Source organism: Sebastes umbrosus, chromosome 15, assembly GCF_015220745.1.
Source record: "Sebastes umbrosus isolate fSebUmb1 chromosome 15, fSebUmb1.pri, whole genome shotgun sequence".
NCBI classification, from domain to species: domain Eukaryota; kingdom Metazoa; phylum Chordata; class Actinopteri; order Perciformes; family Sebastidae; genus Sebastes; species Sebastes umbrosus.
In genome coordinates this window covers 1,657,113-1,676,978 of record NC_051283.1, presented here as the reverse complement: position 1 = coordinate 1,676,978, position 19,866 = coordinate 1,657,113, and the positions used below count along the sequence as shown (strand labels likewise).

The following is a 19,866-nucleotide window of genomic DNA, read 5'->3' as shown; positions in this document are numbered from 1 at the left end:
AAACATCTATAAGCAATATTAATGATCTTTTCAGTAAAATATACTGAATTAAGATATTTCTAAAGAACAACTCTCCAGTGAATGCTGCAAAATGTAAATCATTTTGATAAACACATGTTTATTGTAGATTATGAAAAATAATAATTTTGTTTAAATCCATCCAACAGTTATGTTGATGTGTGTGGTAGTGAATTAGGGGGATTCACAAAATATTCTGGATGAAAATGTTTCCATCAGACTGAAATCAAAGATACAAATGATCACTGACACATTCCTGATCAATACTCTGATAAAGTGATTGATCCATTGATTAACAGCATCATCAGAGTAATCCAAGTCCCTGTTGGAGTCAGTCAGAGCATTTCCATAGAAAGCCACTTTGCATCAGCAGCACCATGCTCCAGTGCTCTGAGAGAGTTTATAGTCCTGAGAGTTGAACACTGGATGACTGACAGCTGTCCTTCATCACAACAGAAGCCACAGAAATCCTCCTCATCAAAAACATGACTGTGATCTCCGTCCTCATCTGGACTCTCCTCTGCTGCTGCTTCACAGGTAAAGTCCAGAGAATCAAACTCCTCTCCTCTATGAACATCCGTCCCTCTGAAATGAAGCCGACAAAACCGTGATGCTGCTTTATGTTTTTGTCTCTGTGTCCTCAGAGTCCAGAGGTCAGGTCACAGTGACTCAGCCTGGAGCAGTGAGCTCTGCTCTGGGACGCTCCGTCTCCATCACTTGTAGGGTCACTCCCAAGGTTTCTAGTACAAGCTATTTACACTGGTACCAACAGAAAGATGGAGAAGCTCCTAAACTGCTTATTAGCGCTACTAGCACTCGAGCATCAGGGATTCCAGATCGTTTTACAGGCAGTGGATCAAACTCTGACTTCACTCTGACCATCAGTGGAGTCCAGACTGAAGATGCAGCAGTTTACTACTGTCAGAGTTATCACTACATCAACAGTCAGAATGTGTTCACACAGTGAAAAAGCGTCGTACAAAAACCTCCCTCAGTCAGACTGAACAGAAACTGAACTGACTGCTGCAGCTGGAAGCTACTGCAGAGACTGACACACTTCACTGAGGACACACACTCTCACATCTCATGACATGTAAATCCTGTGTCTCCATGATATATATAATTTTAAATCAAAACTCTGGTTTCATCCATCAAGAAATGCACCAACCTCTCAGTCACACATCATAAAATCAGCCTGTTTGAAGACAACATCCTTTTATACATCACAATATCCTCATCCTCCCTTCTTTCAGTCCCTTAATCTGATCAGTAACCAAAGCAGCTTTTCTTGCTACACTCACTCCTCCTTTATATGTACAGCAAAGTTGAATTCACAGTTTGGAGTTTATATCTCAGAACTAGGGCTGTCAATGTTAACGTGATAATAACAGGTTAACGGAAATTCCTTTTAATGCCAGTAATTTCTTTAACACATTAACGCAATCAACCTTTTGGAGGTTGTGTTTTAAGGCCAGAGTGAAGATACTGGCATCCTATGAAACTAGAAAAAATCTAAGTAATCTATTGGTACCAACCATGTCATACTAGCTTGTCAGGAAGGAGGATAAATAACGCTCCAAACTTACGCTAAATTTTGTCATGGCCATTTTCAAAGGGGTCCCTTGACCTCTGACCTCAAGCTATTTGAATGAAAATAGTTTCTATGGGTACCCACGAGTCTCCCCTTTACAGACATGCCCACTTTATGATAATCACATGCACATTTGGGCAAATTACAAAAAATGTTAAACATGAGCTGTTTTTGGCTGCTGCCGTTTTGATCATAGACCTGTACCGTTCCAGCGCTTTGCATTGCGGGATAGAGTAGACGAGGTAGACTGGTCCGATGCATACTTGAGATTTTTTCCAAATCCTCACGACATCCGGGTATTTTTTGCAGACTGTAGATTTTCCTTTTGATTGCATACTACATACTACATTTCGGCCAAATCAGTACGTACTAGTATAGTATGTGATTTTGGATACAGCCCAAGAGACAAAGGTGAGGATACCAAAATAAAATAGGAAATAATTACTGAAAACTGGAAACAAGGAGAACATAACCTCAGAGGAGAGCAGGGCATGACATGTTAACCCTGAAGAAAGTTTGTACATAGTTAAACCAAGTACAGAGATCCTTGTTTACAGAATCTGTGGTTTAGCATTATTTAATTTCACACAATTTAACACAATCAACCGCCAATGTAAACCAATTGAAGTTCTCAATTTCTTAATGCATTATATCTTCGATGATTTAAATAGTCAAAGCTGTCAGCAGTGAGGGGGAAACAGCATGATGTGTTGAGGACAGCTACCGTTTACTGACTCTGTGTGTTTGCATATGTGTCCTGCCTCTCTGCTCCCAGCCGTTAAGAGGCCAGTGTTGATCAGTGGCTGTCCAGGCCTTTCAGAGACACAATGATGATGCCACTGATTCTACTGCTGGTCACCCTGGGGATCCTTGTTCAGGGTGAGACTCTCTTTTGAAAACTTTACTTCAGGATGCAACCAGGTTTACCACAATGATGTTCTGCTATGATGGAGAAACACTGAGACAAGCAGCATTTACCTTCTTCCATCTATTCTCCATGTCAAAGAAATGAGACTCTTCTGTTTGGATGTTGATCATCTTTCTCCAAACTGGATTTGTCTCAATAACCCTTCTGCTCTTTATCATGTTTTCCAGATTCATCAGGAGAAATCATCCTGACTCAGTCTCCTGGATCTCAGTCTGTTGTTCCAGGACAGACTGTCTCCATCAGATGTAAAGCCAGTTCAAGTGCTGGCAGCTGCCTTAACTGGTACCTTCAGAAACCTGGAGAATCTCCCAAACTCTTGATTTATTCTGCTACAGCTCGTCAGACTGGAGTTTCACACCGTTTTAGTGGAAGTGGATCTGGGACTGACTTCACTCTGACCATCAGAGGAGTTCAGACTGAAGATGCAGAAGCAGTTTACTACTGTCAGCAGTGTAGCAGCCTCCCGTTCACACAATGATACATCGTCGAACAAAAACCTCTCTCAGCTAAAGAGGAACTGATCTGACTGAACAGCTGCACAGAAATTAAAACAGTGGAGATTTGATTAACAAACATTTTTTCTTTTTTTATGTTAGACCACAATAATACAGTCAGCTCAAAAAAAAGAAGAAGCATATTTCTGTTAAATATAGTTTTGGGAGCATATATTCTTTTTAGTTTGTGAGTAAATATATGATTTCTCAATGTCAGAACCACAGCTGTATAATATCAACTCTCATAAGATTATAGTCTACGCAAAATTGCAACAAATAATGAAAAAATGTAAATACAAATATTCAATTAATTCAAAACGTTACCTTTTTATGTTTATCTTTTAAAATACCAGACTTAAAATTCAGATTAGAAAAACAACAAAGAATTTCAGCTTTAAACAAAAGAAAATGTGTTCATACTGTATAGTATTGTTGATACATTTCATTATACTCAAAATGTTTTAGTGTCTTGTTAGTTTTGGGATGATATCATCAAACTTTATATTACAGCACAATTCAGTATAGAGTAGGACACTGAACATTATTTATTTCTAAAATCATCACCTTAATTTATAAAATCCCAGTGACCTGATCCTAAAACAAAATAAATCTCTTTGGATTAAACAGATCCACTGTTTAGATGTAAGACAGCCACATATGACAGCAGTTATACTTTATAATATGCATGAATTCAGTTAATTTGATGAATAGCTCTTTGTTGATTTAAAACAATATCAGTGTTATTGCAACCAGTGAAAAAAAACATTTCTAAATTCTGCTGACAGACAGGAAGAGACAGAGACTGCTGTCCTCTCTTTTGTGTCAAGTCTTTTGGTGAAGTTACACTGTCTCATTTAAATATTATTACATGTTGTACTCCAATTATATTCATGTTATATCACTTTATGAAGATGATAGCCTGTTATTTATTTCTAATCCGGAAAATCCTTTCTAGTATTTCCACTTTTGTAAATTCAGAATTTAAGAATAATTTCTCCATACAATTTAAAAGCACATGAACATAATATATTGATCTTCTTCGATGGTTAAAATGAGTAATAACAGAGAGCTTTGTCATTAACCATTGAAATGTTCTCACCGAGTGTATTGTTATCAAATTTAATGAATATAGATAAAACTGGAATGACAATAGCAGAATATCCACAGTCTAAAAACAATTCAAAAGTAATCTGGAAATAATCGTCTTGTTGCTGTTGTTTTATTCTGACTAATGTTCCTAATTTATAATATATGTCAAAAAAAAGAAAGTCAAAAGACATGTCACTTTTATAATACACATGATAAAATCTTTATTGTTTTAAAATGTTGAAAACATCAACACAAGCAAGAAGATTTTCTCCTTGAAGGAGTTTCTGTCAGATGTTTTTTCTGCTCCACCAGTCACTCACTCACACATTGTTTCACTTCTCTTTAAGAAGCCTCTCATGCATATCAGCACAGAGAGAATCATCATACACAATGACCTGAAACATAGCAAACTATACTGCAAATAAAGTTATTTGCAGTATTTTTCCAACTTTTATAAGTATAAAAGTTGGACAAATTTTAAAACCTTATCATCAAAATCATCCAAGACTTTAACTATACATGACTTTAAACAATGTAGTGGAAACATAATCAAATACAGAAAATTAATTGAATAAATACAATGTTCTTCAGGAGGATTTCAGTCTTCATTTAGCAAACTAACAATAGATTTTAAAAAAAAAAAAGTTTGTAACAATATGACACAATAAAAAGATTACAGAATTTGTGTATTTGAAAAAACTGATCTTTATCTTCACTTTGTTAAATTTGACTGGAATAAAGTACATTTTAATTCATCATAACAACAGTTATCATTGTGGTGGAATCTTAAAAACTAACCTCAGCAAACATGTTTAAAGTAGAAATTAACTTTTTTTTCTTTCAAATCAGTTAAATTTCACTATGACAAGAATGTGTCAAGAAATGTTTAGTAAAGCTGCTCTGAGTTAGTCTCACGATAAAGGAGAAGAAATAAAAAGAAGAATAAGTGTTACAATTTAAACAAGATATTATAATCTGCCTCAAACATCCAAAAACTGAATTTAAAACATAACTTTACAATATTATATTTAGTATTTTTGAGCAGAAACTTACTTCCAACATCCAGTCTGGTTCCTCCACCAAAAGTCCACCACAGTGATACAAAGTCATTGAGCCGCCGTACAAAAACCTCTCACTGTAGAGAGACACGGATCTCTGACTTTGTCAGACTGAACTAAACCTACAAGCCCTCAAGATGAAACTTTAACATTAAAGTTGGAATTAATGATTTATCCTCTAGTTTAATGTTTTACTTTTGTAACAATGAGTTTTTGAATTTCTGTTGCTGAAGTGAACTTTGTCTCTTAGAACAAAATATGTTGAAAAAGTCATCCATGAAAGTGGAAAGGCAAATATTATTTTGACACTGTTGAATATAAAATAAAACAAAGACAAATTGCTCCTGAAATAATAAACATTTGACTTACTTCCAACATCCAGTCTGGTTCTTCCACCAAAAGTCCACCACAGTGATACAAAGTCATTGAGCCGCCGTACAAAAACCTCTCACTGTAGAGAGACACGGCTCTCTGACTTTGACACAAACAAACTCACCAAACACATTCCCAGTTTACCCAGTTTATGTAATAACTGGTTAACATGTTTAAAACCATTCACAGATCATGAATATGTATTGAATCTTTTCTACATGAAAGGCCAAACATCTATAAGCAATATTAATGTCCTTTTCAGCAAAAATATTTAATTAAGATATTTCTAAAGAACAACTCTCCAATGAATGCTGCAAAATGTAAATAATGATCATAAACACATGTTTATTGTAGATTATGATAAATAATAATTTTGTTTAAATTCGTCCAACAGTGATGTTGATGTGTGTGGTAGTGAATTAGGGGGAATTCACAAAATATTCTTGGTGAAAATGTGTCCATCAGACTCAAACCAAAGATACAAATGATCACTGACACATTCCTGATCAATACTCTGATAAAGTGATTGATCCATTGATAAACAGCATCATCAGAGTAATCCAAGTCCCTGTTGGAGTCAGTCAGAGCATTTCCATAGAGAGCCACTTTGCATCAGCAGCACCATGCTCCAGTGCTCTGGGAGAGTTTATAGTCCTGAGAGTTGAACACTGGATGACTGACAGCTGTCCTTCATCACAACAGAAGCCACAGAAATCCTCCTCATCAAAAACATGACTGTGATCTCCGTCCTCATCTGGACTCTCCTCTGCTGCTGCTTCACAGGTAAAGTCCAGAGAATCAAACTCCTCTCCTCTATGAACATCCGTCCCTCTGAAATGAAGCCGACAAAACCTTGACGCTGCTTTATGTTTTTGTCTCTGTGTCCTCAGAGTCCAGAGGTCAGGTCACAGTGACTCAGCCTGGAGCAGTGAGCTCTGCTCTGGGAAGCTCCGTCTCCATCACATGTAGAACCAGTCAGGATATTAACTCAAACTATTTAGCCTGGTACCAACAGAAATATGGAGAAACTCCTAAACTGCTTATTTACGCTACTAGCACTCGAGCATCAGGGATTCCAGATCGTTTTACAGGCAGTGGATCAAACTCTGACTTCACTCTGACCATCAGTGGAGTCCAGACTGAAGATGCAGCAGTTTACTACTGTCAGAGTGAACATTACATCAACAGTCAGTATGTGTTCACACAGTGAAAAAGCGTCGTACAAAAACCTCCCTCAGTCAGACTGAACAGAAACTGAACTGACTGCTGCAGCTGGAAGCTACTGCAGAGACTGAAACACTTCACTGAGGACACACACACACACACACACGCACACACACGCACACACACACACACACACACACACACACACACACACACACACACACACACACACTCTCACATCTAATTTTTTTTTCAGAAACAACGACCCTGTTCACCCTCCGTATCTTTAATGATAAGTTTACATCAGTACAAATGTATTTACCAAGATCCAGTAGACATGTAGATCCTGTGTCTACATGACTTATTCCATTTTAAATTGAACCTCTGTTTTTTTCCATCAAGAAATGCACCAACATCTCAGTCACACATCATAAAATCAGCTTCTTTACAGAAGACATCCTTTTATACATCACAATATCCTCATCTTCCCTTCTTTCAGTCCCTTAATCTGATCGGTAACCAAAGCAGCTTTTCTTGCTACACTCACTCCTTTTATATGTACAGCAAAGTTGAATTCACAGTTTGGAGTTTATATCTCAGTATGAAAATATGTAACTCAAGTAAATCCTCTGACTGAGAGAATTAAAAAACTCAAGAATTTAAACAGTTCATCCAAATCACAAGAATTACAGAACATATATTCTCACTGACTCTTAGTGGTGGAGCCGTGCAGATAGATCTGTTTTCATGTGCTGTCACTATAATATAGTGGATGTGAATGGATTATGTTCATAGTGGTCAAAGAATAAAAAAAATACATCTGGAAAACTTTCAAGAAACTTCTCATCTCAGAATTATCAGCCTTTTTTTTCTGGAAAATTCACAGACGTACTTTCAACAGTTTTTACTGGAACTACTTTCTATAAAAGAAATAGACCCTATCAAACCCACTGTGATGTGGCAGTTATGCACAGTGCCACAACACAAACAAATTATTATTTTTTTAATCTTAAAAACAGGTGAAATATTTTCTATAGGACAGGTAATACCAACAATGTCACCAATGTTTATGCTGTAAAGGTCACCCATCTCCTGAAACATAGAATTAATGAACATAAATAAGGAACACATAACCTTAGAGGAGAGCGGGGCATGACATGTTAACCGTGAAGAATGTTTGTACATAATTAAACCAAGTAAACAGAATGAACCAGTAATTGTGTTTATGGAACTAGAATAAAAAAAATTATATTGGCTAGATGATGAAGACTATAAAAGGGCTTAATAATTTAACAGAATCAACATCACTCTAATTACCAATGTAAACCAATTAAAGTCGTCAGTTTCTTAACGTATTATATCTTCGCTAATTTAAATAGTCAAAGCTGTCAACAGTGAGGGGGAAACAGCATGATGTGTTGAGGACAGCTTGTCATGTTCACTACCTTTAGTCTAGGAGTTCCTTTTGTTTCCTATGTTTCCCTGTCCTTTTGTCTCTTGTGTGTTTTCCCCTGGTTTGTCTAGTTTGTCAGTGTGTCGGGAGGTGTGGCCTTCCTCCTCCTCCTCCTCTTCCTCTGGGCGGGCTCGGCTGGAGCAGCTGCTACCAATCATCACACCTGCAGTATATATACCCCGGTTTTCCTGCTACTCATCGCCAGATCGTTCCGTCACCCACAGTGGTAATTCACTAAATCAGGCTCCTAGAAATTTTGCTCTCGTCTTTGCGGTTGCTCTTGTGTTTTTTTTGGAATTGTTTGGACTTACCTCGTGTTTTTTGCTCTGTGCTCAGGTCTGTCACCTGCCAGCTGTGGCTGCTTCCCACCTGCCTGCTCACTCCTGAACTCGGCTCCTCCACAACCTGGAACCCCGTTGTGAAAAATAAATATTCTTTTGTTCTACTTTTAAAACTCTCGTTTGTGTGCTGCAATTGAGTCCACGTTTTGTTACCCGGAATACAACAGAACGATCTGGCCCTAACTATGGACTCAGCAGACACAAATGTTTTTCAGAAGGCTGTTTCCAGCCATGATATTTTGTTAGGACAACATCACCAATTACTTCAGGGTTTATTGGAGATCCAACAAGCCTTAGGTAATCAAATGTCTCAGATGGGAAAATATTTGGAGACAATTTCAGGCCAATTAGCCCCATCCCCCGCTCTGCCTCCTCCTTCTCCGCCTCAGCCACTCAGAGAATCACCTGTTCCCCCACCTGAACCATATGCTGGTGATTTGGGGAGATGCAAAGGATTCCAGCTCCAATGTTCTCTGTTTTTTTCCCGACAACCAGTCACCTTCACGACAGACCAGGCCAAGGTAGCGTATGTTACGGGACTGTTAAGAGGGAGAGCACTGGACTGGGCTGAAGCAATGTTGGGAAGAGGAGGGATAAATTCTTTGTCCTATGATTGTTTCATGAGTGAAATGAAGAAAGTTTTTGATCACCCTGTATGTATTGGAGACGCTGCTAAACGTTTGCTTAACCTACGACAGAGTCAAAGAAGTGTGGCGGATTATTCTGTGGAGTTCCGGATTCTGGCTGCGGAGGCTGGATGGAATGACGAGGCATTAAAAGGAGTTTTTCTACACGGGTTGTGTGAGCAGTTAAAAGATGAACTTGCTGTCCGTGATGAAACTAACTCCCTTGATGCTCTGATTGATCTGTCTATAAGACTGGACAACCGTATGCGGGAGAGACGCCGGGAGAAGAACTACAAATCCCACACTCCCGTGAACTCCTTTGTTGCTACTCCTACTCTCGCGAGAGTTGCCTCCGGCCCGTCAGAGACTCACGGCCCCGGTCCCAGCTCCTCTGCTCTCTCTGATGATCCCATGCAGGTGGGCCGGGCTAATCTCACTCCCGCTGAATGTCAGAGATGGATCCGAGCGGGTGAGTGTAACTACTGTGGTCAAGTCGGACATTTCCTTGCTGCATGTCCTCTCCGCCCAAAAAGAGCGGGCTCACCAGTAGCTGTGGGGATACTGGTGAGTAAAACTGATGTCTCCACCAACACTAGACCTCGAACTCAAATACCTGCTAAACTGTGTATGAGTAAAATGTCCTTGCCCCTGTTAGCGTTGATTGACTCCGGTGCAGAGCAGAGTTTTTTAGATACTGAGTTAGTCTCTCAGGCTGGCATCAGCATTGAACCCCTTGAGACTCCTGTCAGAGTCTGTGCTTTAGACGGCAAGTCCTTAGCATTAGTAACTCACCGCACTGAACCTCTGTCTCTAATTCTGTCTGGAAACCACCGTGAGCTAATACAGTTTTGTTTTCTCTGCCCCTAAGACTCCTCTTGTTCTCGGACACCCGTAGTTAAAGCTACACAACCCCCAGATCGACTGGTCGACTAGTAAGATTATGGGCTGGAGTAGTTTTTGTCATTCCTCGTGCCTGCAGTCTGCATTACCACCAGTAGATATTTGTGTTGCTCCTCCGCCCTGTGTTCCTCCTGACTTGTCTACTGTGCCCCCTGAATATCATGATGTCGGTGAGGTTTTCAGTAAGGAGAGAGCGTTATCCTTGCCACCTCATCGTCCGTATGATTGTGCTATTGAGCTGTTACCTGGTACCACTCTGCCTTCGAGTCGCCTGTACAACCTGTCACGTCCTGAGAGAGGTGCTATGGAAACCTACATTAATGACTCTCTGGCTGCAGGCCTCATCAGACCTTCCTCTTCGCCTCTAGGGGCAGGATTCTTTTTTGTTAACAAGAAAGACAAGACTCTCCGCCCGTGTATTGATTTTCGAGGGTTAAACAATATCACGGTAAAGAACAAGTACCCTCTGCCATTAATCAGTTCTGCTTTTGAACCACTACAGGGAGCCACTGTCTTCAGCAAGCTGGATCTGCGAAACGCGTACCATCTGGTACGGATTCGGGAAGGAGATGAATGGAAGACAGCATTCAACACACCACTGGGTCACTTTGAGTACTTAGTGATGCCTTTTGGACTGACTAACGCTCCTGCAGTGTTTCAAGCACTGGTTAATGATGTTTTGAGAGATTTTTTGGACCGGTTTGTGTTTGTCTACCTGGATGACATTTTGATTTTTTCCTCTGACCTTGCAGAACATCAGCTTCATGTGCGCCAAGTGCTCCAGAGACTACTGGAGAACAAGCTGTTTGTGAAGGCTGAGAAGTGCGAGTTTCACGTCAGCTCTGTTGGATTTCTTGGTTACATCATTGAGAGTGGGCAGGTGAAGACGGATCCAGACAAGATCAAGGCGGTGGCAGAGTGGCCTGAACCATCCTCCAGAAAGCTCTTACAACGCTTCCTTGGATTTGCCAACTTTTACCGCCGGTTTATCCGAGATTACAGCAGAATTGCTGCGCCACTGACCAGGCTCACATCTCCTGCTGTTCCTTTTCGCTGGACTCCTGAGGCGGATCAGGCGTTTGCCTTATTAAAGGACCGCTTTACGTCCGCACCCATCCTGGTGCAACATGACTCTTCTCTTCAGTTTGTTGTGGAGGTTGATGCCTCGGACATTGGTGTGGGGGCTGTTCTCTCCCAACGCTCCAGACCCGATAAGAAGCTACATCCCTGTGCTTTTTTCTCTCGACGCCTGTCTCCAGCTGAGAGGAACTACGATGTGGGGAATCGAGAGCTGTTGGCAGTGAAGTTGGCTCTGGAGGAATGGAGACACTGGTTGGAGGGTTCGGAGATTCCGTTTATTGTATGGACTGATCACAAGAATCTTGCCTACATCCAGTCAGCCAAACGACTGAATTCCCACCAGGCTCGGTGGGCTTTATTTTTTGGTCGATTCAACTTCACCATTACTTACCGCCCTGGTTCCAAGAACATCAAGCCTGACGCTTTGTCCCGACAGTTTTCGTCAGAGGAATCACCAAATGTTCCAGACACCATTCTGCCGGCAGCCTTGGTGGTGGGGACATTAACCTGGGAGGTTGAGTCAGCGGTTCGGGAGGCTCAACGTGAAGAACCGGATCCAGGTACTGGCCCTGCTAATCGAATGTTTGTTCCTGTGTCAGTTCGCTCCCAGGTCCTGCAGTGGGGACACGTTTCCCGGTTCGCTTGCCATCCTGGGATGAGTAGGACCTTGTCACTCCTCAGACGACACTTCTGGTGGGCCACAATGGAGAGGGACGTCAAGGAATACGTCCTAGCCTGCACAGTCTGTGCCCGGGGAAAGACATCTCATCGGCCGCCTGTGGGGTTGCTCCGCCCATTACCCATACCTGGTCGCCCTTGGTCCCACATCGCCTTGGACTTTGTCACCGGTCTCCCACCTTCTAATGGTAAGACAGTGATACTTACCATTGTTGATCGGTTCTCCAAGGCTGTTCATTTCATTGGTCTTCCCAAGCTTCCTTCTTCACATGAGACAGCTGAACTCCTGACTAATCACGTTTTTCGTCTGCATGGTATTCCCGTGGACATCGTCTCAGACCGTGGTCCTCAGTTCATCTCTCAAGTTTGGAAGTCTTTTTGTCAAGCCCTCGGAGCCACTGTCAGTCTGTCTTCTGGTTTCCACCCTCAGACGAATGGACAGTCTGAGAGGGCTAATCAGGATTTGGAATCTGCCATACGTTGTGTCGCTGCTACTAATCCAACTTCTTGGAGTTCACAGTTATGTTGGATCGAATATGCGCATAATTCTCTCTCTTCTGCTGCCACTGGTGTATCTCCTTTTGAGGCCTCACTAGGTTACCAGCCACCACTGTTTCCAGCACAAGAGGAGGAGTTGGCTGTGCCATCTGTGCAGCATCACCTTCGACGCTGCCGCAAGGTTTGGAAGGACACTATGGCTGCTTTGCTTCGGACAGCTGAGAGAAACAAGAGGATCGCGGATCGTCACAGGACCCCGGCTCCCGTCTACATCCCAGGTCAGAGAGTTTGGTTATCTTCCAGAGATATACCTTTGAAGACTGACTCCAGAAAACTGTCTCCCCGTTTCATTGGACCTTTTGAAATTGAGAAGATTATTAATCCTACCACTGTCAGACTCATCCTGCCAAAGTCTCTTAGGATTCATCCCTCGTTTCATGTTTCTCAGCTAAAACCGGTCCTCACCAGTCCTCTGGTCCCTCCGACCAATCCCTCTCCTCCCGCCCGGATCATTGACAGTCAGCCAGCTTATTCAGTCAGACAACTGATGGATGTTAGACGTAGAGGCCGGGGTCTTCAGTATCTGGTAGATTGGGAGGGATACGGCCCAGAGGAGCGCTCCTGGGTTCCTCGTTCCCGCATCCTAGATGCTGGGATGGTTCGGGAGTTTCACCAGGCTTATCCTGGGAAACCTGGTAGATCGCCTAGAGGCTCTCATTAAGGGGGGGGGTACTGTCATGTTCACTACCTTTAGTCTAGGAGTTCCGTTTGTTTCCTATGTTTCCCTGTCCTTTTGTCTCTTGTGTGTTTTCCCCTGGTTTGTCTAGTTTGTCAGTGTGTCGGGAGGTGTGGCCTTCCTCCTCCTCCTCCTCCTCCTCTGGGCGGGCTCGGCTGGAGCAGCTGCTACCAATCATCACACCTGCAGTATATATACCCCGGTTTTCCTGCTACTCATCGCCAGATCATTCCGTCACCCACAGTGGTAATTCACTAAATCAGGCTCCTAGAAATTTTGCTCTCGTCTTTGCGGTTGCTCTTGTGTTTTTTTTGGAATTGTTTGGACTTACCTCATGTTTTTTGCTCTGTGCTCAGGTCTGTCACCTGCCAGCTGTGGCTGCTTCCCACCTGCCTGCTCACTCCTGAACTCGGCTCCTCCACAACCTGGAACCCCGTTGTGAAAAATAAATATTCTTTTGTTCTACCTTTAAAACTCTCGTTTGTGTGCTGCAATTGAGTCCACGTTTTGTTACCCGGAATACAACACAGCTACAGTTCACTGACTCTGTGTGTTTGCATATGTGTCCTGCCTCTCTGCTCCCAGCCGTTAAGAGGCCAGTGTTGATCAGTGGCTGTCCAGGCCTTTCAGAGACACAATGATGATGTCACTGATTCTACTGCTGGCCACCCTGGGGCTCCTTGTTCAGGGTGAGACTCTCTTCTGAAAACTTTACTTCAGGATGCAACTAGGTTCACTACAATGATGTTCTGCTATGACGGAGAACCACTGAAACAAGCATCGTTTACCTTCTTCCATCTATTCTCCATGTTAAAGAAATGAGACTCTTCTGTTTGGATGTTGATCATCTTTCTCCAAACTGGATTTGTCTCAATAACCCTTCTGCTCTTTTTCATGTTTTCCAGATTCATCAGGAGAAATCATCCTGACTCAGTCTCCTGGATCTCAGTCTGTTGTTCCAGGACAGACTGTCTCCATCAGATGTAAAGCCAGTTCAAGTGTTAGCTATGACTTGCAGTGGTACCTTCAGAAACCTGGAGAAGCTCCTAAACTCCTGATTTATAATGCTCAATCCCGTCAGTCTGGAGTTCTGATTGTTTCAGTGGGAGTCAGTCTTGGACTGACTTCACTCTGACCATCAGTGGAGTTCAGACAGCAGATGCAGGAGTTTACTACTGTCAGCAGGATTACAGCTTCCCGTTCACACAGTGATACAACGTCGTACAAAAACCTCCCTCAGCTAAAGAGGAACTGATCTGACTCAACAGCTGCACAGAGATACAGACACTTAAGAAGTTTGACTGACAATGAAGTCCACATAACAGAATATTGTCTGGAAATACTCTTTATACTGTACAAAGTTATAATGGTAATTTTGTTAAAATAGGGCATTAAACAATATATTTAAACTGATCAAACTACATCTATTGTGGATACATTAATACAGATAAAAACAATAACAATTGAGCTGTGAAATACACTTTCTCTTATTACAATTGTTTTAAGGTAATGTCAATTTTAAATTAATTTTATTCATATTCAAGTCTCACAGTTTAGTTTATAGCAAATGTAAAAACTTCACATTTTTAATGAGCTTTTGTTCTTAGTAAAATATGAGTTATGTTATATTTTGAGATCGCTCTGCTGATACTGAAACTAGGATGATATAATAAACTGATGATATCCTACTTCATAATTCAAATGCAATAAAAAACTCTCAGATTTTGTAGTTTATTCAGATTCATTATACTTTCTGGACACTTGTAAAACTGTCTCCACATGAGAGTTTCTCCCAATGACACACTTCATTTATGAGATACATACAGTATATCTGATTTTCCTAAAAATATTTAAACAATCAGCTTTGTTGTGAAAAAAAATGCAACTAGTGTAATGAATCAGTTTTCTGCAGTCACAAAAGCTTTAAATTATCTGGAATAAAGGAAAAATCTACTTTTATCATGCCGGGGTCACATTAACCTTAAAATAATGATTATCTGATGTGTTGTTTTTTTTCTTTCAGAATATCAGGTGTATTAAACATGGCATTATATGAACTCATAGTTTATTTCTTAAGACATTTTAAGCAATTTAAAAATGTTAAACTCAGTTAAGTTAAATCCTTCTGGAGTTAATGGATCTATTAAGACAACTACATCTGTTACTTTTACAATAACATGAAAACAACTGATTTGCAAAAAAGGTCTTTATTGTGTTGAAATGATCAGAAATACAACAATCAAGAAAACTTCATCAATAAACATGTGATTAGACAGTGAGTGAGGGAAAGAAAAACAGAGAGAGAGAGAGAAAGAAAGAGAGAGAGAGAGAGAGAGAGAGAGAGGGAGAGAGAGAGAGAGAGAGAAAGAGAGTGTTACAGAGACTGAGAGCAGTATCAGAGTAAAACCAGTGAGTCAGGTCAGGACTAGGAACACTGGTCTCTCCTCAGTGTCTCTGAGAGTGGAGTCTGGGAGCCCTGGGTGGCCTCACAGGTCACAGAGCCCACCTTCCTCCACTGGTCTGCAGGGAGCCTGCTGTAGTGGCTGCTGCTGCTGTAGTCACAAAAACTCCTCTCCTCTATGAACATCCGTCCCTCTGAAATGAAGCCGACAAAACCGTGATGCTGCTTTATGTTTTTGTCTCTGTGTCCTCAGAGTCCAGAGGTCAGGTCACAGTGACTCAGCCTGGAGCAGTGAGCTCTGCTCTGGGACGCTCCGTCTCCATCACATGTAGAACCAGTCAGACGGTTTATAACTCAGACTTTTTAGCCTGGTACCAACAGATAGATGGAGAAAATCCTAAACTGCTCATTCAGAGGGCAACTTCTAGAGCATCAGGGATTCCAGATCGTTTTACAGGCAGTGGATCGAACTCTGACTTCACTTTGACCATCAGTGGAGTCCAGACTGAAGATGCAGCAGTTTACTACTGTCAGAGTGCACATTACCCAAACAGTCAGTGGCTGTTCACACAGTGAAAAAGCGTCATACAAAAACCTCCCTCTGTCAGACTGAACAGAAACTGAACTGACTGCTGCAGCTGGAAGCTACTGCAGAGACTGATACACTTCACTGAGGACACACACACACTCTCACATCTCATGACATGTAAATCCTTTCTCTTTGATTTATTTAATTTTAAATTGAACCTCTGGTTTCTTCCATCAAGAAATGCACCAACATTTCAGTCACATTTCAGTCACAAATCAGCTTGTTTACAGACGACATCCTTTTATACATCACTATATCCTCATCCTCCCTTCTTTCAGTCCCTTAATCTGATCAGTAACCAAAGCAGCTTTTCTTGCTACACTCACTCCTCTTTTATATGTACAGCAAAGTTGAATTCACAGTTTGGAGTTAATATCTCAGCACTAGGGCTGTTAATGTTAACGTGATAATAACTGGCTAACAGAAATTCCTTTTAACGGCACTAATTTCTTTAACGCATTAATGCAATCAACCTTTTGAAGTTTGAGAATTAAAGCTAGAATGAAGATACTGGCATCCTATGAAACTATAAAAACGTAATGAATCCATTGGTATCAACCATGGCATCCTGGCTTGTCAGGAAGGAGGATAAATAATGCTCCAAATTCACACTGATTTTGGTGAGAAAAAACTTTCATGTTCATTTTCAAAGGGGTCCCTTGACCTCTGACCTCCAGATATGTGAATGTAAATGGGTTCTACGGGTACCCACGAGTCTCCCCTTTACAGACATGCCCACTTTATGATAATCACATACAACTCGTCAGACTGGAGTTTCAGACCGTTTTAGTGGAAGTGGATCTGGGAATAACTACACTGATTACACTCTGACCATCAGTGGAGTCCAGACTGAAGATGCATCAGTTTACTAATCTCAGAGTTATCACTCTATCAACAGTCAGTATGTGTTCACACAGTGAAAAAGCGTCGTACAAAAACCTCCCTCAGTCAGACTGAACAGAAACTGAACTGACTGCTGCAGCTGGAAGCTACTGCAGAGACTGATACACTTCACTGAGGACACACACACACACTCTCACATCTCATTCGTTTTATAGAAAAGACGACACTGTTAGCCGTCCGTATCTGTTATGATAAGTTTACATCAGTACAAATGTATTTATAAAGATCCAGTAGACATGTGCATCCTGTGTCTCCATGACTTATTCCATTTTAAATTGAGCTTCAGGTTTCTTCCATCAAGAAATGCACCAACATCTCAGTCACACATCATAAAATCAGCTTGTAAAGAGATAAACGCAGTACTGAGGCTATCATTATCAACGTCCACATGAATATTAAAATCACCTACAATAAAGACTTTATCTGTTTTCAGGACTAGGCTTGATAGAAACTCTGAGAATTCAGATAGAAATTCAGAATATCGTCCTGGAGCGCGGTACACTATAGCAAATACAATTGGCTGTTTTCCTGGTTGGGTGTGAAAGACTAAGATCAAGGCTTTCAAATGAGTTATAATTTAATTTAGTTTTAGGGTTTATTAACAGGCTTGAGTCAAAGATGGCTGCAACTCCACCTCCTCGGCCGGTGTCTCGAGGAATGTGAGTATTAATATGACTCGGGGGAGTGGATTTGTTTAGGCTGACATATTCTTCATGACACAGCCAGGTTTCAGTAAGACAAAATAAATCAATGTGATTATCTGATATTAAATAATTTACTAGTAGAGCTTTAAATGACAGAGATCTGATATTTAAGAGTCCACATTTAATTCTCCTGTTTTGTTGCTTTATTGCAGTGGTAGTGTTCGATTTTATGAGATTATTATGTTTAACTCCTCTTCTGTTTACTTCTGATTTAATTAATTTAGGTGGGGCAGACACAGTCTCAGTTAGGTTTGGGGTTAAGCTATGGGTGGGTAACTGCTCTAGTGGAAGCGCAGAGAAGTGTGTAAGACTGCAGCTCTGCGTCCTGGAATGACCTCTGGTTTGTCATGGATTTGGTCCACTAACAATCTTGGTCAGATTTCTGGATAAGAGAGCCGCTCCATCCAAAGTAGGATGAATGCCGTCTCTCCTAATCAGACCAGGAGTCCCCCAGAAAGAGTATCAATTGTCAATGAAGCTCACTTGGTTTGCTGGACACCACCTCGACAGCCAGCTGTGGAATGACTTCATGCGGCTATACATGTCGTCACTGGTCAGGTTGGGGAGGGGGCCAGAGAAAACTACGGAGTCCCACATTGTCTTTGCATATGCACACACCGACTGAACATTAACTTTAGTGACCTCCGATTGGCGTAATCGGGTGTCATTACCGCCGACGTGAATAACAATCTTACTGTATTTACGCTTATCCTTAGCCAGCAGTTTCAAATATGATTCAATGTCGCCCCCAGTTAACTATGGCAGCTCTGGCTCCAGGGATGCAGTTAACTATGGTAGCTCTGGCCCCGGGATGCAGTTAACTATGGCAGCTCTGGCTCCAGGGATGCAGTTAACTATGGCAGCTCTGGCTCCAGGGATGCAGTTAACTATGGTAGCTCTGGCTCCAGGGATGCAGTTAACTATGGTAGCTCTGGCTCCAGGGATGCAGTTAACTATGGCAGCTCTGGCTCCAGGGATACAGTTAACTATGGTAGCTCTGGCTCCAGGGATGCAGTTAACTATGGCAGCTCTGGCTCCAGGGATACAGTTAACTATGGCAGCTCTGGCTCCAGGGATACAGTTAACTATGGTAGCTGGCTTCGCTAACTTCACGTTTCTCAGAATAGAGCTGCCGATAACCAGAGATGGTTTCTCAGCGGGTGTGTCGCTGAGTGGGGAGAATCTGTTAGAAACGTGGAGTGGTTGGTGGTGAAACGTGGGCTTCAGTTTAGGACCATGCTTCCTTCGGACAGTCACCCAGCCTACCGGCTTCTCAGGGGTTGCCGGGGGACGGCTAGCAGGAGCTACGCTTGGTCGGCTAGGGGCTGGCTAACTACAGTAGCTAATGATAAAGTTTCCATGGTGCAGAACCGGGCTTCTAATTCACTAACCCTCGCCTCCAATGCAGCAAGTGCACTACATTTAATACATGTACCATTATCACTAAAGGAGGCAGAGGAATAACTAAACATGAGACACAGCGAGCAGGAGAGAGCAGGAGAGGGAGAGAGAGAAGCCATCGCTAACTGCTAAGCTACTGCTAAGCTACTGCTATGCTACAGTACGATAGCCCAGCTAGCGTTAGCAGAGCTGAATAGTTTGCAAGAAACTGTGGGATTATCGAGAAGTCTCTAAAAGGAGCTAGTTATTTGTGCTTAAGCAGAACTAGTGTAAGTATAAATGTAGCAGGTAATTTGGACGCTATAATGAAGAGTAATACTATATTGCCCTGGATGTGCTAGAGCAGCTACAGAACACTATCAGTACACAGAAAGACAGGCAACCGGAAATAAGGCAATACGCTTACCGCAAGCACGTCAGCACGTCAAGTTCCCCTTGATGACTCTGAGCAGCCATCTATTCTCCATGTTAAAGAAATGAGACTCTTCTGTTTGGATGTTGATCATCTTTCTCCAAACTGGATTTGTCTCAATAACCCTTCTGCTCTTTTTCATGTTTTCCAGATTCATCAGGAGAAATCATCCTGACTCAGTCTCCTGGATCTCAGTCTGTTGTTCCAGGACAGACTGTCTCCATCAGATGTAAAGCCAGTTCAAGTGTTAGCTATGACTTGCAGTGGTACCTTCAGAAACCTGGAGAAGCTCCTAAACTCCTGATTTATGATGATACAACACGTTTCTCTGGAGTTTCTGATCGTTTCAGTGGGAGTCAGTCTGGGACTCACTACACTGATTACACTCTTGATATCCTACTAAATAATTCAAATTCAATTTAAAATTTTC

At 41.7% G+C, this 19,866-nt stretch overlaps 1 pseudogene and 4 gene segments (V, D, J or C); 4 read left to right on the top strand and 1 right to left on the bottom strand.

Moving 5' to 3' along the window:
• LOC119503289 overlaps positions 1 to 19,866 on the bottom strand; it is a 99,837-nt gene that overhangs the window by 10,471 nt on the left and 69,500 nt on the right. The window contains 1 exon segment of the V gene segment in view: positions 5,548 to 5,585. Within this exon segment, the coding sequence occupies positions 5,548 to 5,585 (38 nt within the window).
• LOC119503286 overlaps positions 1 to 19,866 on the top strand; it is a 95,523-nt gene that overhangs the window by 8,445 nt on the left and 67,212 nt on the right.
• LOC119503295 lies at positions 1,763 to 4,382 on the top strand. The segment is given in 2 exon segments: positions 1,763 to 2,488; positions 2,705 to 4,382. Coding segments are annotated over 2 exon segments (363 nt in total).
• The window catches only part of LOC119503287, a 30,367-nt gene continuing 16,741 nt past the window's right edge, over positions 6,241 to 19,866 (top strand). Inside the window, 2 exon segments of the V gene segment in view lie at positions 6,241 to 6,333; positions 15,681 to 15,798. Coding sequence covers positions 6,282 to 6,333; positions 15,681 to 15,798 — 170 coding nt within the window.
• On the top strand, positions 13,566 to 14,253 carry LOC119503296 (annotated as a pseudogene).